At 54.5% G+C, this 25,250-nt stretch overlaps 1 protein-coding gene and 1 long non-coding RNA gene across 10 annotated transcripts in view; one reads left to right on the plus strand and one right to left on the minus strand.

The window, feature by feature from the left end:
* The window catches only part of HDAC4 (histone deacetylase 4), a 273,484-nt gene that overhangs the window by 155,175 nt on the left and 93,059 nt on the right, over window positions 1-25,250 (plus strand). For all 9 annotated transcript variants that reach the window (XM_033112069.1, XM_033112072.1, XM_033112071.1 and 6 more), the window contains one exon: window positions 10,294-10,538. In XM_033112069.1, coding sequence (XP_032967960.1) covers window positions 10,294-10,538 — 245 coding nt within the window. The remainder of the gene's footprint in view (window positions 1-10,293; window positions 10,539-25,250) is intronic.
* LOC117025829 (uncharacterized) lies at window positions 1,806-3,639 on the minus strand. The gene is made up of 3 exons (XR_004423661.1): window positions 3,508-3,639; window positions 2,923-3,109; window positions 1,806-1,913 (listed from the first exon to the last, which is right to left on the minus strand). It is a non-coding gene; the product is annotated as an uncharacterized LOC117025829 (long non-coding RNA).

A 25,250-nucleotide genomic window follows, 5' to 3' on the forward strand; every position in this document is an offset into this window, starting at 1 on the left:
GCTCCCCTCCCCACTGGAATGTTCTGTCTGGTGCCAACAGAGAAGGCAGGGCACCTTGGGGGCGGCTGCAAGGCCATGGGCGGGCCCTAAGCAGCTGTGGGAGGTCCCCCTCGTGTGGCAGGTCCCCCTCGTGTGGCAGGTCCACTGGCTGACAGTCCACATATTACTGGTGTGTCCACGAGTCTCAGACTTCCTTCCGGAGAGAAACATTTGGACAGCTTGCATGTTGAGGAGGTGGTGTGATTGGGTGGAGGTGACAGCTGACTTAGGTGAACGGAGACAGGGGAGTGAAACACACACCTGCTGTTAATTGTAGCTTATTTTAGTGGTGGAAATAGTGTGTCAGGGAATTTTTCTTTCCGTATCTGTTCAGTAGGCTCGTGTGGCTGGGCTGCTCTTGTAAACCCATCCTCCTGGTGCTGGGCAGGGGGCGAGGCCAGTCCTGGCTGGGGCTGGGGCCGTGACCGGGCCTGGAGCCTGGAGCGGTGCCACGTGGGCTGGCCCTGCAGCTGCCCCAGCCCAGGGCTCCTCAGAAGCAGAGTTTGTTCGTGGAAAGCTTTGAGCCACCGGGCACTCGAGGGATTCCAGGGGAGACCGGCGAGGCTGCAGGGGAAATGGGGTTAGGTGGGCCTATCAGTATTGGGAAGCTGTGGGCAGAGGTTCTCAGGGTTTCGGGATACCTGACCCCCGAGCTCTGCTGGAGCCCACAGATGCCCCGCTCATCACAGCAGAGCTTCCCTGGGCCCCCACCCAGCCTGAAAACCACCGCTGCGGGGTGACCGGCAAGCCCCTAGGCTCTCCACCCCCAGTTCCAGTTCTGGGTTTGCCGTTGCATTTGCTGTGTGGCCTTGGGCAAGGTACTCACTCTTGGTGCTTCAGTTTCCCCACCTGTCACATGGAATTAGGCTGGTAACTGTCACTGTCCTTTGGGGTCCTTTGTTTTGTGTTTTGTATGTTAAATGAAGTAGCTCGGTATAGCCAGGCCAGGCTCAGCCCACCGGACCTGTGACCCCGTGGTGACGCGGAGGTTGGGAGGGGTGGGTGGGTGGCAGGTGTGCCTGCCAGGACTTCCTCTCCTGCCTCTGGCGTGGAGCAGACTCCCTGCCATAGTAGTAGATTTCTCACTGATTTTGAAGAGTGAGCCACTGTCTTCCTGTCTGCATGGCAGAAGCACAGGTTAACCTGGGCCTACGGTGTGTGGCTCCATCCTGGTTTCCAGCGCTGGGCGAGGACATCGCATGCACAGAGGACAGAAAGGGTTATGTCAGGGTGACATTTAATACATGCAAACCACAGCATGATGCATGTGTCTCCCTGCCCACACCAGGAGGAAACCTTCCCAGGTGTGTCACCTAGACAATATCTAGATGCCTACATAAGTTATATTTACTTCTTCACATTTTGATCTTAGTTGAAAACAGTACAAAACAAAACACTCTCTTCAGGCACCATATCTTTTTTTTTTAATTTTCAAGTATAATTTAAATGATAGTGAATAGCTAATATAAGCTTATTTCTTTGGTATTGCATCTATACATGTAAATGAGGCAAAGAGAACCGATATATGCAAATCATGTGCTCATTTACATATAGGCCAAGGTAGGGGCCACTTAAGTTAGTTACATTCCCGGCAGAATTCTTTAAATCTTTACATTGAAAAGCACTTCTGACTTCTCCATGTCATCTCCCCTTTAAACACACACACACACACACACACACACACACACACGTAGAACAATTGTAATTCAGTTAAGAACACCTTTGGGGAAAGTGATATTGCATATAAATCAGTGTTTTGAATAAAACCTGATGTGACTGTTAGTCCTTTTGAGTGATGTGTTTAATACGTTGTGCCTTCCGAAGTTCCACGGCGAGTCAGCAGATTGAACACGTGGATCTAATTTCGCTCCCTCCTGAAATTCACAACAATTCCAGTTAAGACACTAGGTCAGAAGCCGTGCTCACCCAGCCCCAGCCTGTGGTGTCTAACTGCTGCTGCCCAGTGGGGGACCCAGTTCTCCTCGGACGGATGTTTGATGCCACGTGGGGATCAACCACTGCAAGGAGAGCCCGCAGCACCCTGTCCCAGCGGAGCAGAGGGCTGTTCCCAGAAACCTCTGGTGGCTTCAGGCCGACCCGGGAGCCAGCCCCAGGGGCTCCCTCTGTCTGGAGGACCACAGAGCGTTAGTCAGTACAGAACTGCGGTGAACTCAGGTCATTATCATCTGGACAACACAAAACCTGCTCACTGCTCTCCTGTGGGGCTGCTTGGGCACAACTCATTATTTTACAATTGGCAAATAAAGGAAGAGTCCAGCACGTGCCCTGCCCTTTCTTCTAAAAGCTGTTTGTCAGAGAGCAAGGTGGTTGGTTTGGGGTTCTTCCTCGTGTAGACATAGTCTAGCTCACAGATGAAGAGGGGTGATGGAACCATCCCTGTTAGCTGCCTGCAGCACGGGTGTCATGCAGCTCGCAGGAGCTGCCTGGGGGTGAGAACCTTTCGGGGAAGGGGGTCTGGCTGGGAATCAAAGCGGAATCCACCCAGGCCTCCAGACCCCACTCAGTTCACAGGAAACCCCAGGACCCGGAGCCCCCCGTCTGCTCCCCAGTTGTGGTCGGCAGAACACAGATACGGCAGGTGACGGAAAGGTGAGCAGAGTCTGCAGCCTGTAACTGGAGGGTGAGGGGTGAGGGAGACGGGGAAGGGTACCTTTAGATTAAAAGGAATATAAGAGACATTGGCCAACTGCAATATGTGGATTTGAGTCCTGATTTGAATAAAGTTTAAAAACCATGTATGAACCTGTCTAAACAGTGGGAACACTTTCTGGCTTTGGTATTATCATGGAAACGTTAACTTACTTGGGCATGTTGATGGTATTTGGTTTTGTTTTTGAAAGGGGCTCTTTCAGAGATACTTACCGAAGGATTTATGGATAGAATGCTGTGATGGCTGGTCTGCTTCAGTCTAGTGGAGAAGAAATGGAAGTGGGTGGGCAAACAGAAGACTGAGGTTGACCAGGAATTGACAGATGTTGGAACTGGGTGATGGATCCATGGGAGTCGATTATACTGTTCTCTATGCCATTGTGTACTTTTGAAATTGTCCCTAAAAGTATAACAAGATATATTCCAGAGACAGGCCATAAACTCACAAAAATGAGGAGAACAGAAGAATAAACAACACCAGCCACAGTCTGGAAGTTGGAAAGCAGGTGTCTAAGTCACACTGATGAAGCCCGAACCCAAGGGACCGGTGCCGCCACCTGCAGAGGGCAGCCCACAGCCCTGCCCACAGCAGCGCAGGGAGAGGGGGGCGTAGAGGCAGACGCAAGGGACCCGTAACCACCTGCCCCGCCGCCCGGGGGGACCGAGCCTCCCCACCCCCACCTCCAGGTGGTGGCTGACTGAAGGAGTTTTCTCTGGAGAATATATCCAGAGTCCCTGGCCTGCGCACACGAGCAAGTTGAGAACTTGGGGACTGTAACAAGAGCAGGGCATACGTACTGTATTCGTGATGGGCGCTGAGTGCCAAGGTGGCAAGGCTCCTCTTGGGGAAATGCGCCCACCTGAGCGGATAGCCCTGTGGGCACCGAGCCAGGTGTCTGCTCTGAGGCCCGCTCACGGCTTCCACTAGGGTTCCTGCCTCCCTCCGCTCTTCTCGGGGTCACAGCCCGGGTGGCCTGGCGCCTGCCGATGGCTCTAGCTGAGGCAATAGCAGCAAATAAACTGGACGTGGAAGAAACGGCTGTACACACAAAGCCACCTGGTGAGTTAGCACGAGTGTCCTCAGAGGCTAGAGACCGTACGTGATCCGAGAAATAGGGAAGAACATTCAGGAGTCCTAGTTCTCTGAGTGTGGCTTTGTGATTCGTCAGTTAAAAACAATAGCAGAAATGGCGCAATATTTGGCGAAAAGCTTAGGATATGCACTTAAGGATATAGCGTAGGAAGTTGAACATAAGAGAAAGAAAAGGAAAATAGGAGAAAATGAAAAAGAGGATTAGAGGATTGTTCCAGGAGATGTTCCACCTAAATAGTAGACGTTTCAGAAGGAGGAAATAGAGAAAAGGAAATCATCAAGGAGGTAATTCAAGGAGATTCCCCACAACTGGAGGACACCAGCTGCCACAATGAACAGTCGGCTGAGTGTCCCACAGTGGATGAAAAAGATCGTCTCCAAGCCGCATAATTTTAAATTTCAGAACACTGAGGACAAAGAAAAGATCTTACAAACATCCAGAGACAAAGCAAGTCTCACACAAAGCACACGGAGCCAGAGGGCTTCACACTTCTCGGTAGCAGTGCTGGGACCCAGCAGAGCACGGTCCTGAAGGAAGGGCCAGGACCCCTTGCACAGCCGCTTGACGGCACATCTAGTGGAAAGTAAATGCGCTTCCAGACACGCAGGCCTCCCCTTTCTTCCTTTCAAGACACAGCTGGAACCTGAGTTCCCGCAGGATGAGAGTGAAGTGAGAAGGATGAGTGGGCACGGAAACCGGGTGTCCTGGTCCAGGATGGAGACTGGGAACTGCCCTGGAGAACAAGGAGCCGACCAGCGTCCGGCCGGCGGGAGCTGTCGGGTTTCAGGGCAGGTGTGGGGTTGGCTGGCCCTCTGGCCCTGCAGGCAGGTGCTGACCTGCCCTCCTCCCGCCCTAGGGCCTCATTCCCCACACTGCGTTCTGCGAGGCTCACACCTGAGGACAGGGGCACGTCACCGCCCTGCCAGATGCTGCAGTGGGGGGGCCCTTGGTTTCCCGGGGACACTCACGATGTCACCCCAGAAGGCATTCTGGTCAGCTGTCCTGGAGGCTGAAGGCAGACTGGACTCCAGACATCGCATTTTTTCCTGGGATGTCATGTCATCACCCTCTCAGTCCACTGCGTCTCTGCCCGCTCCGTCGTTCAGTGAGCACTCGTTCAGGGTCACACGTGTGGATGCTGTGACCGGAAGGAAGCGTGAGGCCCGCCGACCGAGCTCGGAATGTCGGGGTGGCCGTGCGGGGCGCAGGGCATGATGGCTTTTCTTCACCGGGCCCTGGGCCGCCTGTCGTCACTGTACCGCTCCTGTCACCCGAAAACATGTTCTTTGGCACGGGTGATGCATTTCACAGTAAAAGAGGAAACTATTTTAAAATCACTTACGCATGTCTAATTTTCCTTTTCCTCTTTTTCCTCCCTTTCTCCCCCACCCCCCACACATAGGCAAAATGTCAGACAGAGTGAGAGGAAATCGTGGTTACAGATTTGAATTATCTATTATTTCTCCCTAGATTTGAATGAGTCATTCTTTACTTGAATAGACCCTAAGCTTTGGTTGTGTTTGTCTAAAGAATAGTGCTTCTCTTTATTTCACTTCTATCTGGTGCATGAAATGGTGCATGACAAGAGGACATAACCCATGTCATGGAAAATGACAGTGTCCTTTCTCATGATCATTTATTAAAAAGACACACACATACACACACACACACACACACACTAACCGATTTTGTCTATTTGTGACTGAGAACTTGGAACGTGCAGCGCAGGCTTCCACTTCGTACGGAGCTCTGAATGCAGCCTTTGTGTTTCACTAACGTCACGAGTAATTGTACTAACATGTTTCTCAAGGCACAACCTATAAAAGCGGTTTTCTCCTCCACATAGATATTCATGAGAATACAGGCTTTTGCATTCTTTAAGTAGAGAAGGTTTTATTGTTTTCTTCAAGGCGTTTGGGCCAAAAGCACCAGCGGCTTCTGTGGGGAACTCATGGCATCCCAAATAGTTGATACAGAAATAGTACAAGTCATGTTTGACGCACTCGCCAGGGACGAATGAATGGGGACACTGCCTGCAGCTGGTGTGCAGGGTGGGGCCTGGGGACAGCTTTGCCATCGCCCTCACCTGGCGTCCAGGTGTGCGGCTCCCTGGGAGCGAGAAGGCAGCCCACCTCGGGAGCCCTTGCGTGGGTCTCCTCAGCCCACGTCAGCTGCATGTTTGTTTCTGTCCAGCCGGAGACGCAGCATTGTTTTCAGAGGCCAACAAGTGGCAGTAGCTGGCTGTGGTGTGTCGGACGTAGGGAGCGGGCAGCCTTCATTCCCTTCGCTCTGCTTCTGACTTTCTGCAGCAGCAGCAGTTTTCCGTGATGTCTCAGAATGGTAAACCGAGGCAGGACTTACAGCCCCGTCAGGATGAGGAAAAGGGCAGTGAGGACAGCAGTGGTGTCCTCTGAGGCGCCTTGCTCCCGGCCCCACCCCGGCAGCCCGCTCACGCCTGCTCCCTGTTCGCTCTGGGCAGCAGGGCTTGGCCTGCAGGTGTCCCCACCTTGGACAGTCCTCACGGGGCCCGTCGGTTCTCTGGCATCTGCGGAGGGACTCGTGAGCTGCCAGGGAGGGGGTCCTGAGAAGACTCCCGGATTGCAGACTCAGACGAGCCTCAGCTTGCGTGTGGTCAGTATGCAGAGGCTGCCCGCACCAGCACTGACCGGGGCCGTCAGCCAACCAGGCCTGTGTGGCCCCTCCGCCTGCAGAGCTGTCCGCCCACCGTCCCCCTGCCTCCCAAGGTCGCTGTCCTCTTCTCTTGATTCCAGCCCAGCACCCACTGCCAGCCCCTCTGTCTGAGGCCCGGCCTCCCCCCCCCCACCCCGCCCAGGCCTGCGGGGGTCTGAGCCTCTCCTCTGCTTCAGCGCTTCCATGACCCCCTCGGACACCCGCACCCTGGGTCCTTGCCTGCGCCCTCCTCTGGTCTCAGAGCTGCAGCCCCGTGCAGCCCTCCCCCAGGCCTCCGCCAGCCCCACTGCCCTCCCCGCTCTGGTTTCCACAACGAGCCTGCTGGCCTGGGTCTGCCCCGGTGCCAGCACGGAGTGGAACGGGGCCCTGCCCTCTGCGATAAGTGAATGTGACACAGTCGGCCCCTCAGGTTGTTGAAGTTCACAAAAAGGCTGCCTTAGAAGGTGTTTTGTGTTCAGTTTTTAAAGAGATTAACTACTGGACATTTGTACAAAAAGTTAGAAATAGGGAGAGGATATGCTACATGTGTAGGGACGGGCCTTCAGCTCAGCATCGTGGGTGGGGTCTTAGGTCACCTGGGCCTTGCCGCCATGTGGGGTCTTAGGTCACCTGGGTTCTTGCTGCCATGTGGGGTCTTAGGTCGCCTGGGCCTTGCCGCCGTGTGGGGTCTTAGGTCCCCTGGGCCTTGCCGCCGTGTGGGGTCTTAGGTCGCCTGGGCCTTGCCGCCGTGTGGGGTCTTAGGTCACCTGGGCCTTGCCGCCATGTGGGGTCTTAGGTCACCTGGGCCGTTCTGTAAGCCAGCGTCACACCTGACCTCCCCCACCGTAGGGGCCGATGAGGTGACACTTTATAAAATGCAGGGTGGTATGATGATTTCGTTAATTCTCTGGTCATTTACTGAAGCAGAAAGAGCGCTGCTTAACACCGCACAAGCAGAGTGAGAGCACAGCATAGGCCACTGTCACCTATGGACAGGGACACAGATGTCCTCAGGCTGCATCCATCACGGAGTGAGCGTGTGTGAGTGACCCAGGACGGCAAAGTCAGGTGCGTGCTTTGAAAGCACAGGCAGACTGACCTGAGAAGGTGGTTAAGTAGCTCACCTGTGATTGCAGGTCACGATGCACATTAACAGGTTAACGGAGAACAACTTTGTGGTCACATCTGTGCTCCCAGAGGGAACGGCAGAACCTGGCGACCGTCCCAGTAATGATGATTTTAGGAGTCACGCAGCACAATCGTACGGGTGAGGCAGGACCCTGCCCCCAGAGAAAGACGCGAACTGAGTCTCCTTCAGGTGCAGTCACTTTCCTCTGTATGGAGCTCTCCTCCCGCCTCCATACTATTTCATCCCTTGACAGAAAGTCTGAAGCAATCCGGGAACGGCCTGAGGTTTTATAAAACCTGTTGTTCACAGGTTCCACTTGGCTCTTGTTTCATAATTGAAGTGATCAAAAAAGAAGAAATTAACAAAATCTAGTCTTGACCAGCTTGTATGCGGGTGGGGGGCGGGGAGAGGACACCACTGTTCCCTGGTCCTGTCGTGAAAACACCATTTGTGTTGCTTTTTCTCATATAAATATCTTACTGTGTCAAGCCTGACACCCAATTAGACAAAAGTAGATGCATACATTTAAAAAGTTGGGGGTGGACGCCACTGATTTGGGACCAGAAGAGCAACAATCAGCTGGTGTTTATCCCATGGTTTGTTAGTGCGTAAAAGAGAGGAGAGTTAGATCGTTTCTTAAAATGACCATATGTGAAGAATTTTCTGGTCACCCTCTGGGTCTGTTCCTTTCCTCTGCTTCCTGGGCCGTGGGGCCTGTCTGGGAAGGAGCAGAGAGCTGTCGGCAGCTTCCTGGGCTCTGCCTCGTGACCATGCAATGCATCTGTGATGACACATTTTAGTCAGGGTACTGGGGACCGCAGGGTCCCCTGACTGTGTGTGGGGACAGAGCCCCAAAAAGCAGTTTCCAGGCTCTCGGCCTCACATAGAAAGGTGCTGGCTCAGGTAGTAAATGGCCATCGACTGTGATCAAATGGCCATCAGCTGTGGCTAGTTGGCCGTCAGCTGTAACCAGTGAGCCATTAGCCATGAATATAACTGCCGTGGCTAGGCTAGTAGCAAAAAAAAAAAAGAAGGGGGAGCTAGCAAGAAGATGGTGGCTGAGTCTGCAAGCGGTGCAGTGAGGGTTGAGAATTGTGTTGCTCCTGGTTCCTGTGTCTCCAACCCAGCTGCCAGCGAGAGTATAGTGGTGTGACTCCCCTACCTATGGCTCCGTGGGTGTTCCTTTTTGGCCTCACCGTGTCCTGCGTTCTTATGTGGGGAGCGGGACCAGAGACCCCACAGACCCCGCTGGACGCCCCACATGACACTTGGCGTAGTCCGCAGGATCCCCTGCACTACACTGTGTCGGCTCAGGGCCTTAGAACCCAGGGCTGCCCGACCTTGCCTGATCAGAAGGGCCATCGTGGAGCCTACGACCTCAGCAGAGACCACAGAAACGTCCTGTCCCGAGGGGCGGTTCCATTCATGGGCTGTGGGGCTGGGAAGCTCCCAAGTCCTGAGGAGCCGGGTTGTGTGTGACCCGGGGGTCAGGTCCCAGGCGTGCAGCGAGGCCACTCCCGGGTGACATAACATGGTCTGTGATGAGGGTCCAGGCAGAGATGGCACTGATGTGAGGAACTGGTCCTTGGTGGCACTCGGCTGTCGAGTTGGGGCTCCCATCTGAGCCTGGACTCCCCCCCCAAACACACACAGGAGGACCCAGTCTCTTGCCACCCAGTGCCCTGGGTCTGGTGTTTGTCGGTTGATGAAGAAATGAGCCCAGAGCAGGAAGTGAGGGGAGCTTTCTGGAGGGGACGGATCCTTTGTGCTGGGGTCTCACCGCTCTCTCCCAGGACCCAGGGGCGTCTCCAAGTGTCTGGGAAGCGCCCCCAGCGCCGCTGGGCCACGAGCCTGTGCACTTTCCAAGCTGTGGACCTGTCGTAGCAGCGCACCCACGTCCAGTGTTTTGTGATTTCTGTAACTTAAAACTTACTTTCTTCCTGTGTTCCTTTTCTCACCTTGTAATTCAGTATTGATTTGTAAGCATTAGGATTAATTCGGCTTGTGTTTCTAATCAAAATAATTGGCTTGTAGCTTTTCTTGGGCGGCCCATTAGTGCCGGGCAGGAAACCCGCGTCTTTGTGGAGCCCAGAAGCACCGGTCCTGATGGATGTGTGTGGGCAGCGGGCAGGCGGGCAGGGCCTTTATTGGCTGCGGCCATAAACATGTTTTCCGAGAGGGTGCTCACTTCTCCATGGCAACAGGCCTCGTCCTGAGCGCTCTGGACCACTGCTGGGGCACACAGTGTTCTGTGTTTCGGGCACACAGCCCTGCAGTGGCTTCGAGAAAGACGCACAGGCCAGTCTGCCTCTCTGCTGCCTGGTGTCGAGCTCTCCAGAGCCCTTTCTTCTTTGCTGTTTGTTGACTTTCGAAAGTGCTGTCAGAGGCCAGTGGGGCTGCTCTGGGTCCCCTGCTAGAGCAGAGCCCTGGGGGAGGGCGGGTGCAGGGAGGCGGGTGTGTGAATGTGTCCTGGTCTGCCCTCCCCCCATGGGGGTGACCGGAGGCACCTCTGAGCCCTGCACTGTAGCCTGTTGGGCAGGACAGTAGGGGACACCTGACACGTGAAATGTCCTTCAGCACGCAGGGACCCCTTGCTGCTTGTGGAGCTCTGGGTAGAGGGCGTGGGGTGGCTCAGGGCCGGAGATGCCAGCCCTGCAGTGACGGCTCTTCTGTGCTGTGCTCTGTCCGCAGTGGAGGTGGCCCCGGCACTGCCCTTGCAGGTGGCCCCACCGGCCGTGCCCATGGACCTGCGCCTGGACCACCAGTTCCCGCTGCCCGTGGCCGAGCCCGCCCTGCGTGAGCAGCAGCTGCAGCAGGAGCTCCTGGCGCTGAAGCAGAAGCAGCAGCTGCAGAGGCAGCTCCTCATCGCGGAGTTCCAGCGGCAGCACGAGCAGCTGTCAAGGCAGCATGAGGCCCAGCTGCACGAGCACATCAAGGTGAGGGGGGGCAGCCCCGCCCAGGCCCCACGCCCCTCTCACGCCCACCGCTGACCAGCGTGGCTGGCGACCCGCGCTCCCAGCAGTCGTCGCTGCGCAGCGGGTGCCCACAGAGGGGCGCCTGCTTGTCCAGCATCTGGGCTCTGGCGGGTCGGGTGTGGCGGGCGTGGCACGTGGCGGGAACTGTGTGGAAGCCGCGTGGAAGTGCGCTTCAAACGGGTGCTTATGTCCTCATTTCATCTACAAACGCACGTCCACAAACAGGGAAACGACCAGCCCAAGAAGCTCCAAAACATTAACACTGATCATTTTTATTTCCTCCTTGGACTTGTCTCTCTTTCCTCAGTTTTTCCCACTGACCTTTTGTAACTGGAAAGAGATTGTTGACATTTCTTTTCATTTCAATGGAATAAGGAAAATTCACATAGAATCTTTTTTTGGTGCTTACTCTGCAAGTATCTAGTCTGATCCCAGATTTAAAATGAAATGCATCAGAAAGGAACGTGTTAGTGACAGACAGCGACGTCATGTTCTGCAGTTGACAGACCAGTTGTTATGCTGACATGACAAGTTCTCACTGTATTTAGGACCAGATAGAAATAGGCAGGCGTAGTACAGTGACACAGGTAATTTGCATTTTCTAGTAAACACCTTACAAAGCAAAGCAAAAAAACCAAACAGGCCAGTTGGTATTATTTACTGCTGTGTCACAAATTACCCCAAGCCTAGCAGCTTAAGCAGCAAATGTGTATTATCTCCTGGTTTCTGATGGTCAGGAGTCTGGGAGCAGCTTCGCTGGTGTGTGGGATTCGGCTCTGCCATGAGGCTGCTGCCAAGCTGTCAGCCAGGGCTGCTGTCTCACCCGAAGGCTCCGCTGGGGCTGCAGGGTCCACGGCCGTGGGCGGGAGGCCTCAGGTGCTCCCCACGGGCGCTTCCCACAACACAGTGACGCTCCTGGTGACCGAGAAGGGAGCCTCCGTGTCTTCTGTGACCTAATCTTTGAAATAACATACCCCTTCTCCTGCCTTATTCCTGGTCACACAGACCTCCCCATGTCCATCCTGGGTGGGGGTAGACAAGGGGTGAATACCAGGGGGCCATTGGGAGCCTGGCTACCAAAAGGTAAAATTACTTTAAAAATTTTATTTCACATCACATTCTGAAGTATTGCTCCAATGTGCATCAGTATAAAACCTTTTGTTTGTGCTAAGCCTCTAAAGCGTTGTGGACCGGATGCTTAGAGAGCGTGTGGCCGTGGCGGCTGTGTTGGACAGCACCCACCCTGGCAGCTCTCAGAGGCCCCTGCGATGGAGACCACGCAGCCCTCTGTGACTGGGTGGGTGTCGCTCAGCCCCACTTGGCATCCTCAGGCATTCACCGGCACCTGGATGGCCCGTGCCCACGGGTGCCAGGCACAATGACTGGTGACCCACCTGTTTCTGCCTCTGGCCAGTCATTCCCTTTACCCCAGGGCCCCGGTTTCCCTCCTTGTCTGTGTAATACACTGTGCTCAGCCTTTTCATTCAATAATCTCACTAAAGAGACGAGGGGAGGTACGTGGACTGGGCCCAGTGGTTTCAGTCTGTCTGAGACTTTTCGGTGCAGTTGCCAGGCCAGGCCTCCGAGTGGTGTCACCTGGCTCAGTGAGCTGCACCCCAGTACCTGGTGTGTCCCTGAGTGGGGCTGGTGGCGTAGTACAGTGACACAGGTAATTTGCATTTTCTAGTAAACACCTTACAAAGCAAAGCAAAAAAACCAAACAGGCCAGTTTTTGAGAGAGCTCCCATGCCTCTCGTGGGCCCCAACACATGTGTGGGCACATGCGTGCACTCGCAAAGGTGTGTCTGAGGGTTTTGTCCTCGGGCCCCGTGACACCAGCCTGCCGGGGCCCTGCCTGGGCCCTGCGGTCCTGGCGGTCTTGATTATTGGTTTGGTTGTTGTTGGTTTGGTGTGGTTGTGGCTGTCACCACCACTTTCCACCCTGACTCCACTGGCCTTCTGAGGTCGGCATTGTGCAAAGCACAGAGAGGACGCTTTGCTGAGCTGCTGGAAGCCTAGGCCTATCATTGTGCCTTTAGAGGAACCTGGTCATCCTGAGTGACAAAGATGTCACTAGTCCATGGAGATTGGCGCACCTGCAGCCACCTTGATCCTGTACTTTCCAGCACGTGCTCCCATTGTCCACGGCTTCGCTTCCCTTCACCGAGCGCCCACACTCCCTCACCCGCTCTTCTTGGCCGTTGGGATGAGAGGGAGGACCCATGGGACCTGCTGCTTTGAAAGCCTCCATGTCACCGGTGCACTCTGTGCTGGGGACAGGTGACAGCCAGGTCCCCTTCCTGCTGAGGGGACAGTGTGCCTCTGGTTTTCAGGTCTGGGAGGAGGCAGTTCTGTTTCAGTCTGGGGTGGGAAATGGTCACTTGTCCGCCTGCAGTCACAGGGGGTTGAAGTTCCTCCAGGGACCTGCGTGCAGCACACACCGGCCTTGGCGTGCAGTCCTGCAGGAAGTGGCAGGGCCCTCCCCAGGCGGCCTGTCTCGTTTGTCTCTGCGGCAGTAGCCTCACCTCTGTGAGGCCTGAAGGTGGGGCAGATGTGACTGCTCGCTGGTCGGCACGTGTGTGGCCAGCCCCACCCGAGCATGGGGTGCCCTCCTGCCCAGTCTGTCGGAATGTCTGCTGCCACAGTGCCACATCTCCCCGTCATCTCAGCACCCTGAAGGGTCACTACAGTCCGTCCTTTCCCGTCCTTCCAGCTCGCTCCTCGCGACCCTTGGCCTTGTCACTGCCGTTCATCTTTTGAGGCCAGAGCAGCGTATGCCGCGTGGGTTACTGTCCCCTGCCTCCCGACCTGGAGATGGGCTTGCAGGCCCAGCACAGTGCCTGGCTGAGGGCAGCACTCGTGCCCCCTGCCCACCTGCCTGTCTCCTGCTCTTTGTCACCCCCCATGTGCTCCGGTCCTCGCGTCAGCATAATGGGAGCGTCCAGGCAGGTGTGACGGGGGGCTGTACCCTAAGCTTGCAGTGCAGGCTTTTGAGACAACTAGGATTAATAAAGACCAATTTTTTATGTTCTCATGTATGAGTCAGTTGAATTTACAGCTTTTACAAGAAAAAAGAGAAATTGAGAAATAAACAAACCGTACATGTGTGAGGTCATCAGAGGCGACTCTCAGAAGCGAGAACCATCGAGAACCTTGAGGGGTCTGTGCTGCCGCCTCGGGGGCCCGCTGCCTGGGTGCTCCGCCTGGGGGCCCTTGCTCCGACTCCTTGTTTCCGGCCTCACCTGGTGCTGCAGGAGTCTGTGTCACGCTGTGGAGATGGATGAGAGACTCCTTCCAGAGTCCCCGCGGCAGCCTGTGCACAGCCGTCTGGCTGTTGGGGTGCTCCTCAAGTTGGGGTACCACAGGCGAGCTCAGGGCCGGGCACTGAGAGGTGGCAGGTGCCCCCAGAAACCTGGCTCTGAGCCTGGTTCTCAGTGACACAGGAGGAATCTCAAGGTTACATGTTCTCTGCAGCTTAATCATTTGTTTTTCCATTTAAAATGGAGGTCGTAAAAGCCAGCCAACTCGGCTTTGTAACTGTCTCATTACGTCAGTCAGCTTTTGTTTTGATGATTTAAACTCTTCATGAGCTATCATACTGTTACTGACATTTGGCAACGGTGTTTGCCAGACAGATTTCTTGAGCACACAATCTAATTAGTGTCATTAAATCATCAGTGACTTTGAATAGCATTTTGTAATTAGAAAGGGAATCGTTTTTAAAGTTTAACTTGAATTGTTGGCTTCGGATAGAGAAGATCTTTCAGGAAGGGCTCAGTGCTCAGTGTTGCACTGACCCTGACTCACTTCCTTTCCTAGTCGTGGCTGATCCAAGTGCCACGTCCACGGCCTCTCCCATCCCACACCTGAGTGCTCTTCTCCCTCCGACGGGGTCCCACTGAGCATTGTAACCCAGACAGGGCCTGGGAGAGCCAGAGAGTTTGAGGGCGGGAGGTGTCTGTGCTCGGAGGTTGTTAACTATTGGTATTTCATGTACTGGGATGGCCCCTGTGATTAAAGGGTCATTATCTAGATTTACCGCTTTGGAGGTTTGCTGTGTATTTAATTCTTCCAGCTTTATCGAAGAAATGCCTATTTCCAGTGTTTCAAATCAAAAAATGGTGTAGGGTTAGCCAGCAGAGCTGCCCTCCCCTGTGGCACCTGGGCTCCCAGGCCCAAGTCCTCTTGGGCCCAGGTTCTCGGTGGCCAGCTCCCTCCTTCATTAAAGGCCCAGGCAGTGATTTCCCACTTGCAGGACAGACGTGGTTCTCTTATCCCATCCTCCCCACACAGGGCCCCTTCTTGGGGGCCTGCGTCTACTTAGAGCACATTCTGTTTAGAGAACTAACTACTCAGGGTCTCCACACAGCATAGGCACGGTGTGGCACAGCTCTCAGCTTTCCTCCCTTCCCGTTGGCTTAGGTCCTTCTGCCCCTGAGAGACCTCGGGGCTCTTCTCTCTGTGGGCAGACACGTGATGGCGGCCATGGCCTTCCATCTCGGAAGCTGCTTCTGAGTACAACGACACAGTGACATGACTTGTATTCCCAGTGTCTGAAACCGGGGTCTTAGAGCATTAAATCAGGAGCAGTGATTGAAGTATTCATTTAATACAGATGGAAAACAGTTTTAGCATCTAACGCAGCACCAGGTCCTTCCTGCTTGACTGGCATTGGCCACCATTTTACAGGAATGCAAAGATTCTATTACAGGCATGTCTCAGTTAGCTTCACCACGTAACAAAGGACCCCAAACAGAGCACCTACCACAGAGGCCATTGTTTTTGTTGAGGGTTGTTTGAGTTGGTCTTCAGGTCTAGAATCTCTCTCCTGCTCCTGGACTCAGCTCTGGGCCAGCCGACCGGCTGGCAGCTGCGTCACCTGGAGCGGCCCCACTGTCTGGTCTGGTGGTCGGTAGGCGGTGGGGGCAGTGGATTGTCTGTTAGTTTCAGTGTTCCAAGCCTAGCAAGAGGGTCAGTGTGTTTTGAGCCTCTCCTTAAGGCTAGGATGCTCTTTCCCCACTGGCCAAAGCAAAGTCTCCTGGCCTAGGGCAGGACTCGGGAATGTGCCTGAGGGAGTGGGTTCTGGGGACGGTCCACAAACAGGGCCAAAGTGCAGCCCGTAGGGGGACTCACTCCGGTTCAGAGAAGGCGGGAGAAGCGCCATGGATACTGACAGGAGTCGGGGTGCACACAGGAGGGATCCTTACTCGGCTTCAGAGGGACAGGGGCACCAGGGCAGCACTGACTGTGGCAGGGGTCTGTGGCCTGGACACGGGCACCCCCAGTGCCAGCCAGAGCCAGCGCGATGGCCATTTTCTGGTTCTGGGCCCCGCATGCCACCCCTGCAGCCCCAGGAGCAGTGACGTGTCTACAATGTGTGTTTTCTTCCTGTTTTACAAATGCTTACATTTTTGTATGGAGAGTGTATCAAACGTTAGACATGGCCCAGTCGGAAGTGCGTGTTGTCACTGGTGTCGGACACGACCGGAAATGCAGCCAGTCTTCTGTGTCAGGGCGTTTCTTTCACTCACTTGCTGAGCGGCTTACAAAGTTCTGAGCCCAGCCCGCAGGCCGTCCCTTCCTTCTGTGGCGTTATCTACTTTCTGTGTGTCGGTGGTTTCAGAGAGGAGTGGATCTCGGCCTGTGTTCCCCAGGACACGCTCACTACACGTGCACCCCCACAGCTCTTCCCTGGAACCTCCCAGCGGGTAAATCCCCTGCACCGGGAGCAACAGCCCCCAGGACGAGGCCGAGCATCCGCCAGCCGGGGGAGGAGGAAGGCCCGGGCCCCAGGTCCCCGCCATGCTGTGTGGAGAGAGCCCCCGCAGGGCCTGTGCGTGCATCTCAGGCAGCGACGTTTTTACATGGGATGTTGTCATCATAATAAATCTCTTTCTGATTGCAGAAGTCATTCATGTTAATTATTTGAATAATTAGCAATGACAAGAAGCTGTTGTTATTCCAGTGGAATTAGCTGGGAAGGCTGTTAATTTCTGAGTGCGGGCCTGTGAGCTGGTACAGTGTAAACGGGGCTGTGTGTCTGTAGCTTCAAAGCACTGGAATCACACCCTGACGTGTTTTCTGTTTACTGCATGGTCAGCACTTCCCTCTGCCATTACATATGCAGAAAGTATGATTGCAAGGGTCTCACTGCCTTATCTCCATGGACCTCAGGAATTTATACAGCCACTAGTAGTTGCATGGTCGAACATTAAGGGTATTTTCAGGTTTTCGTGACTTGCTTCCTTGGGCGTGAGTCCTGTGCATTTGTCTAGGCGAAGGAGAAATGGCACTGCAGACCCACGATAAGTACTTTTCTGTGGCTTTTGTTACCATTGCCGTGTTTCTGTCCAAAACCTGTAGAGTCTTGAGAGTCCTGAGTGTCTGTCTCTGTCCCTCTCACGTTACACCTGGCTCGCTCCATGGATGAAACAGTGAAGCTGTGGTAACCAGGATAGGCGGCACTGACTGCGTCATCCTGGGCACTCCAGGGGCACCGCATCCGTGCCCACAGCCTGACCCAGGACAGGGCCACCCCCGCGCTCACACCTTCACTGATGGGAAACGGCAGCAGTTTTGCAGTGACTGCCCCGCCTCCCGCGCGCGATCTGCGGCGTCAGTTGGACTCGTCCCGTCATGTTCCATTCTCTCTCACGTGTGTCTGTGCTTCATGGATCGTCGTAACCTATCTCTACATGCTGACTGACTTTGCACGCTTTCTAATGATGTTTTTCATTGCTGTTTTTCTGTTGCGTGCGGTCTTTTTCTTATCGGTACAGCGGAACTCTTTGTACGCTAAAGGCATTATTTCAGTGCCCATCATATGTTGTCATGTGGCTGTTAATGTTGCTTGTCGTCAGCCCTTGTCTGCGTGTCCCGTCCTCATTCACAAGGCAGAACATCCTTCTAAACGGTCAGAGGGGCCGCGTGTGTCTCCTCATCAGCGTGTGTGCACTCGGCCGAGTTGCTCTCAGCTCTGTCCCCTGAGCCAGCACAACACGCAGCCTTTGATGTTGTGTCCCTTCCGTGTTGGGGTGGGTCTCCTGTCCCCACACACATCGATTCTTCCTTTTAAACTCGTCTGAGCCTGTCTTGCCTGTTTATTCTTCCAGGTGAACTTCAGAAGTTCTCATAAAGTCCTCCAGGCTTGTTCTGGAAATTTGTGGAAGTAGCAGCAAGTTCATACATTCGCACGGGGCCTGATGACTCCCTACGATTGGATTTCTAATCTAGGAACGCTGCTACTGTCTGTCGGTTTGAGGCTGCTTCTGTCTTTATGAAAAGCCTCATTTCAGTTTTTCATATAAAGCGTATAGAGCTTCTATTTGATGAGTCTTGGGTATTTTAGATAGTTTTCTATTAGGAATAGAATGTGTTTCTTCATTTAATTTTCTATTTGGCTGTGGTCAGTGCATAGAGAAGCTCTTGATTTCATTATTTTTTATCCTGGTAAATTTATAATTGGTTACTTCATGTTTTGCAGGCAGACAATAATGTCACCTGCAAAGCATAATTGCCCTCGTCTTTTGTGTAGCTGCATTGAGTAAACCTTCCGTAACCATCTTGAGAAGTTATCTGTGACCGCCTCCTTGGCAGCACATGGGCGGGTGCCCTGACTGTACTGGCACTGGTGGAGCCAAGGCTGGACCCGGTGTGGACACCGCACTGCCTGGAGTCCTGCCGGGCGGTCTCTTTCCCTGGCTGAGCGGCTTTAGGGCACCGGGCAGGCCGCATCTTTCCTGCCCACGCCGTGGGCCCCTCTGGAGCACCCCTCTCCCGTCCCGGAGCCACCTGTCCTGCGGTGTCATTAGGCACCTCCAGCTGGCCCTCCGGGGTGCGGAGTGGAGAGACGCTGGCCTTTTTCTCCCCGAAGAGCTTGTCTGTAGGGTGGGTGCTCAGTAAATGCTGGCCTGAATGACCTTCTGAGCAGTTCCATCGTTTCCTGTGCTCCGCGGGACTTGGTTCATTCCAGGTGAGTTTCCCCATCCACATTGCTCTCTCCTAGTGCCCCTTAGGCCAGATGCCGCGGGACTGGGGACCTGGGCTCTGCCTCCAGCCCCGTACCCACCTAGTGCTTCTCTGAGGTCCACGAGACCCCCGAGACCATCCAAAAGTGCGGCACAAGTGACAGCGTTACACTGTTGTCATTGGTCTAAAGGACCGCACTGGTTCCCACCCAACAGCCCAGAAGATAAATTCCCCGTACTCATTTTTTATTGCCGTGTTTCCCCGAAAATAAGACCTAGCTGGACCATCAGCTCTAATACGTTTTTTGGAGCAAAAATTAATATAAGACTCGGGCTTATTTTAATATAATATAAGACCAGGTATAAAATATAATATAATATAATGCCAGGTCTTATATAAGACGGGGTATAATATATTATATACAATATAATACTGGGTCTTATATTAATTTTGCTCCAAAAGACGCATTAGAGCTGATGGTCCGGCTAGGTCTTATTTTCGGGGAAACACAGTGCGGTAAACTTTACGTAACATAAAATTCATTACTTAAGTATTTTAAAGTGTACAATTGGGTGGCACTTAGTACTTTTACAATGTGGTGCAACTGTCATCACCCCTGTCTTGTTCCCAAAGCATTTTCACCTCAAAAAGAATCCCTGCGTCAGTTGTGCAGTCACCCCGGCTCCCTCCCCCGCCCCTGGCGTCACTAACCCACTCTCGTTCTGTGGAGTTCCCATTCTGGATGTTTCCTGTTAGTGGAGCCACACGGCCTTTGTGTCTGCTGCTTTCACACACAGCGCATCCCGTGTTCACGTTTACATCGTCACGTTGTGGCCTGAGTCAGCACCTCGTTCCTTTTCATGGCTGCGTGATACTCCCCGTGTGACCTCACCTCTCTTTACTTATTGTTCCCGGTGATGGACACTTGCGCTGTGTCCACCTTTTCGGCTGCTGTGACTCGTGCTGCTGTGAACCTTTACGTACAAGTTAGGTCTGAGCGCCTGATTCCAGCTCTGTTGTGTAGCTACCTGTGAATGGCGTCGCTGGGGCGTGTGGTAACTCTGTGTTTCACTCCTTAACTAACCCCTAATTCAGTTTTTACTGTGGTAAATATAAAAGTCACCATCTTCACCATCTCTGAGTGTCCCGCTCAGTGGCATTGGGTCCACTCCCACTGCTGTGCAGCCATCCCCACCCTCATCTCCAGAACCTTCTCATCTTCCCAGACTGAACCTCTGTCCCTGTTAAACACGACCCGCCCCCGTCCAGGCACCCATCCTCCTACCTCCTGTCTCTATGGATGTGACTCCTCTAGGGACCTCACAGAAGTGGCATCACAAAGTGTCTGGAACCGCTATTCACAGTGTGGGTTTAATGATAAATGCAAGGGTTTGGGTGTTCAAGGTCGTGTGCCTGTAGCATAGCACCTAAAACAGCCCCTGTCACCTGGCAGGCTTCTGCTGAGCTTCTTAGACCGTCTGTACGCACCCCCGGTGTCGGTCTGCATAGCAGGTCAGGGTGCAGACATGGACAGAAGCACCAGAGCCACTGCAGCTGCCCTGCTCGTGCCGGCCACACATGGGCACTGCCACCCGCTGAGCCTGGACAGTCGTAGTTACTTGGCTGATTGTACGCGTAGGCCTACAGTGCCCAACTGGGTCAAAATGAGGAGCCCGAGACTTTATAAGAATGTGAGGGACCACGTGTGGGATAATACAGTTGAGGGGAAAGAAGAAATGAGCTCGTTTAGTCCCCTGACGTTTCCAGCGTTCAGGACAGTGAGCAGGATGCTGAGGGTAGGGACCTTTGAGGGTGGAGCTCGGTGAGTAAAGTGACGGTTCCATGTGGACACAGGTAAGTGACCCTGTGTAACCTTCAGTGGTTCTGTCATTTTTCTAATAAGAAAGGCGGAGGTGAGCTGGAGTGGCACGGTCACCACCTCTGCAGACAGTGGGGGGGGGGCGCCGGACCAGCACAGAAGGAGGCTTTGGCTCGGGACCTCCTACTCAGGGGTCTCCAGGGCTCAGGGTCAGGGGTCGCTAGGGCCAGCTGTGGCATGTCATTGGCACTCCATGCTTCTGGAAGCTTCTCTCTTGCATGTTGGCCTTAATGCCTCTGGGAAGGGTATGTGGAGGGAGGATGCAAACACCTGCAGAGAGAGGGTCTAGCTGTGAGTAAGAGCAGAGGTACAGCTCGGGTGGCCTGAGTGCAGGACTGACCCCAGCACATGCCGAGGACACGCCTGGCCTCTCATACTCCCACCACAGCACCTGCTGCCCACAAAACTTATATTTTTGGGGCTCTGATCAAGTTCTCTTCAGGCTCTTCCCTTATTAACAGAACTTTGACCTCAGCGATGTTTTTGTCAGTTTTTAGTAGTTGTCGGATTTTTGTTGTGACTGTGACTGTATTCGGAGAAGGAAAACGTGAATCTTCAAAACTGTGCTTTCCAGGGATGGTGTTTTGGACAGACCCTGTCTCTGCCAGCACCAGGACCCTGCGGGATCATGTGCCAGGGAGGGGAGCTGGGCCTGCCCAGTCAGGGTGGTGGAGCCCCCCAAGCTCCTGGTACTAAGGACAGCCCCCAAGTGCCTCTGAAGGCAGCTGGCGGCGGGCTGAAGCTCAGGGCCTGCCTGTCCCCACTGTGCAGTGGCTGCAGCATGGTGACAGGTAATCAGCACGCAATGCTGATGGATCTGTGTAGCCGGAGACGGGGCCCCTCCCCCGTGTCCCCACTGTGAGCAGGCTGCAGTCACCACCCCTGGAAGGCTGGCACCCGCACCCACTGGTTTTCTCAGATCAGGTCCCTTCGTGTGAACAACAGCGTGTGCCTGTTAGACTGTGTAGAGCATCTGGCCAGACTGCCCGCCTGGACAGGCTCTGTTCCCTCCACAGGGGTACTCGGCGGGGGCCTTTCCTTGCCCATGCCCGTGGGGTATTTCCAGTTTAATTGTGAAAAGTAGGCATTATTCCCACATGTCCTTTCTTACCACTGGGGGTGAACTTTTCTCTGCTCATGTTTGCCAGGGTGATTTGTGCTGTTCCGGGTAGGGCGGACCTGTAAGAGGCGTCAGGTGCGAGTGGGACTCTTCCTTGCAGGCAGGGATAAAATTGAAAGGAAACCTGGTTCTGAGACCCCGGGACCCAGGGTGTTGACTCAGCCTTTATCACCTGCCCCAAGTGGCTGAGAGGTACTGCCCGAGGCCCGGCTTCCAGTCACCTGAGGCGATAGTCAGGAACGGTGTGTTGCACTGGGGCTGGTGCATGGGAGCAGCCAGGATCCTGTGTCATCCCCCGCCTGCCTGCCCAGTGTGGGCCTTGCTCATGAACCAGCGCCTTGGGGTCTTGGCACGTCGCGTGGGCAGCTGGCATCGCCTGTGCTAAGGCGCGTGGCTGACCACTCCGGCTGCCATGCTAGGCCCTGCTCTTCCTTGGCTGCCAGGCACTGTGGCTCCTAAGAGTCTCTGGCTTCACCAGGTGTCCTGCTCACCTTTAATTGTGCCTTCCAGACTGGAGGCTGCCTGTGGTTTGTAGAAGAGAAGAAACTTCGTGCCTGTTTCCAGAGGCAGCAGCTCTAGTTTCCGGCCTGCGGTGTGGGGAAGACACCAGCAAGCGGCTCTCTCCTTCCTCCTCACCCTCCCTGCCTTGTGCTGCCTTCGACCTGGTCCTCCGTCCTCACAGCTCACTCAGACCTGCTGTGTGCTGGGAGGCTGAGGTCCACGGGGAGACGCACGCGCAGCCAGGCCAGCCGTTAGCCAGCCAGGCCCCACCGGACGGACGTGTGCCAGGTGGCACCGAGGCCTGCAGGGCAGGACCAGGGTTCGGCAGGAGGAGATGCTGTCTCCAGGGGGACACAGCTATGGGGCGCCTGCTCCCAGGGCCACAGCGGCTGGGCAGGCTGCTTGGAGTAATGGAACCTGTTCTTTTTTTCCTCGGAAGGATTAGGTCGTAGACATCTCATTTTAAATTGCTCATAATAGTTTCAGTCTGCAATGAAATAGCCTCTCAACAATTCCCTTTGTCCTTAGAATAGTCTTGACCTTCACATATGTTCACGAGGCACTAGCTGCCAATAGCTGTGGATTTTTTGCCTCACATAAAAGTGAGCACATCTCAAAGTGCCCTGTTCCGTAGCCTGAAGAGGACACTCGGCACTCGACGACTGTCATAGTTATTCCCCGTGAGGGGCAGCGGGTGGCCAGGGGCCCGCCCTGAGCGCTGCCTGCGGTCGGGCTCGTGTCGATGCTGCCACAGTGTGAGGGGTGCAGAGATTGCGGCCTGGCTCACCGTCATTTCCCGGAGTCTGAGTGTAGAGGACCGCTCTGTCCCAAGGCCAGGAGACGCGAGTGAGGGCTGCCGCGACCTGCTTCGTCCTCGCCACCTTGGGTTTCGTGGGCTTTAATAACTCTGAGAGCGTTTAAACTCTCAGAGTGTTTAATGTCCATTGAAATGTAAGGAGGAGTGAACGTGCAGCGTCGCTGGGGGCATTTGGGGAGCCAGAGTCTTCGTTTGTAATTGCTACTTTCATTAAAACTCCAAGACAATATTGTTTTTCTGGGAGGTTCATCATCTTGTGAATTTTAATCACCGGTATGTGTGCTGGTTGTTTGTGAAGCTAATTGAAAGATCTCCTTTCCTTCTGGGTTCTGGCTTGCAAAGTAGATATTGTGAGAATATATTAAGCGATTTTTCTGCCTGACCCTCCCTTAGGCGTTAAATGAGCACCAAGCTGTTGAAAGGGGACCAGGCTGTACCTGGGCCACTTGGTGGCCCCAGAGGGGAGGGACGCTTCCTTCTGGGACCTGCTGCTCAGAGTATCTTTGTATCGGTGCCCTGACTGAGTAGCCTCAAGAAGCCCTCCAGCTCGTCCATTTCTAGAAACTGCCCGGCAAGAGTCGCCGAGCTGCTGTCATGGCCTGTGACACCCACGAGTGGGGAGTGCCTTTAGTGGGGACATAGTTGAGGGCCGTAGGTAGGATCTTGTGTCTTCTGGCAGAAGGACCGTCCTCAGTGCGGCTCTGAGGACTGCGTCTTGGAATGAGACTGATGACAAGGGACACATCTTATCCCCACCTCATTTTACTCTTTTGTCGCAAAGGTGTACTTTGGTTTCCCTTTAAAGGGTGAGAAAACCCCACCTGTCTGAATCATCAGCAGAGCTCTAGAACTGACCCTCCAGACGTGCGTTGCGTCGTGATGGCAGTTTTCAGAGGCTGAAGCCCACTCAAGGCCCAAACAAACGGTGTCGGCTGTTGGCAGCCAATACCAGCAAGTAGGAAGCCAGTTTCGAGATTGAAAAACTCTCGGAATTCACCCGACATCCTGTTCCGTTTGTGCTGTTTCTCTAGAGTCCCCTGGGGGCCTCATTTTGATCTCAGGATGACACTGCAGTGTCCAGAAGGAGTCAAGGTCTGTGGGTGCCGTCTCCCAGATGACAATACAGACGTGAAGCTCGATGCCAGACTGTACTGTGTCCTAAGTGTCATCTCGTTTAGTCCCCACAGCAGCCCCAGCGGACGGTCCCGCCACGAAAAGGAGGCGGATGGAGTCCAGTTTGAGTGCAGTGGCAGTGGGCAGGGCCAGCTGCACGTCGGGGCAGCCTGGCCTCGGCCCCGTCCTCCAGCCACGTACTGGAGCGCCACCCCCACAGCCGCCTGGAAGCCCAAGTGGCCAACCAGGGAGCAGTAATGAGGAACGGCACGGAAAGTGCCTGCTTCCTTCTGGTAGCCCCGCTGTCCCCAAACTCTTGTGAGATGACTGGAATGGAATTCTTTTTCTGTAGGAAAGCTCTTAGAAGTGACCCTCGGTGTCCATGTGCCCCAGAGGTGGGCACTGAGCCGGGCGCCATCCCTGGTGACCCCTCCCTGCACATGCTGGAGTCTGACGTGGTCTGGTTGCCCATTTCCCCTCGGCCCAGGGCACCTGCGTCCAGAATGTGGCTGGTGTCCAGGAGCAGCGTCTCCAGGGAAAGTGCATGCCCTGCGTGGGGTCTGGATGCTCGCGGGTCTGCACCCCCTGCTCCTCGTGCCTGTGTTGGTTTGGGGCCTGGCCACCCCACCTCTGGCTATGCTGTCCCTGTGTTCTCAGCTGGAAATGTCTCCTTCCCGTGTGGAAGGCGGGAGGCGGCCCTGTTTGTGGACAGAGGCTGTGGGTCCCTTGCGGTCAGAAACACCACCTGATTACTCCACACTCAGTAAACCAGTGCTGTGTGTGTGACCACAGGTGTGGCCAGACCGGCCAGCCAGAGCTTGAGGCCGCGGACTGACGCGAGCTGCTTGGCCCTGCGTCTGCATGCTCTGCCATCAGGCCACTGCCAGGCAGCGTGGCTGGAGGTGGAGGCACCGTGCAGTGACGGTGTGGCAGGGAGGGCCGGCACCCCGCGCCCCTCCGCGCACACACACATCTGTAAGTGGGTGGCTGTGTTCCTTTTGCTCCCTCGTAATTGCCAGTTTCCACTGAAGTTTTGCTGAGTGTCACTTTTATTGGCAAGAATGCGCACGTGCTCCACACCTGGGTCGTAGGTTTTATTTAGAAAACGGAAGAATGAAATTTTCACCTTGTAAATTTCTACAATCGATGTGCTTTTTCTTGAACGTTTTGGTGTAACGTGACTTGAACCTCACAGAAGTCACAGACGTGATGGGTGACGCTTTGCGTCTTTAATAGGAAGGAGCCCTAAGCAATGTGAAACCCTCTTTTCTTCAT

Source organism: Rhinolophus ferrumequinum, chromosome 8 (genome assembly GCF_004115265.2).
Source record: "Rhinolophus ferrumequinum isolate MPI-CBG mRhiFer1 chromosome 8, mRhiFer1_v1.p, whole genome shotgun sequence".
Classification (NCBI taxonomy): Eukaryota; Metazoa; Chordata; class Mammalia; order Chiroptera; family Rhinolophidae; genus Rhinolophus; species Rhinolophus ferrumequinum.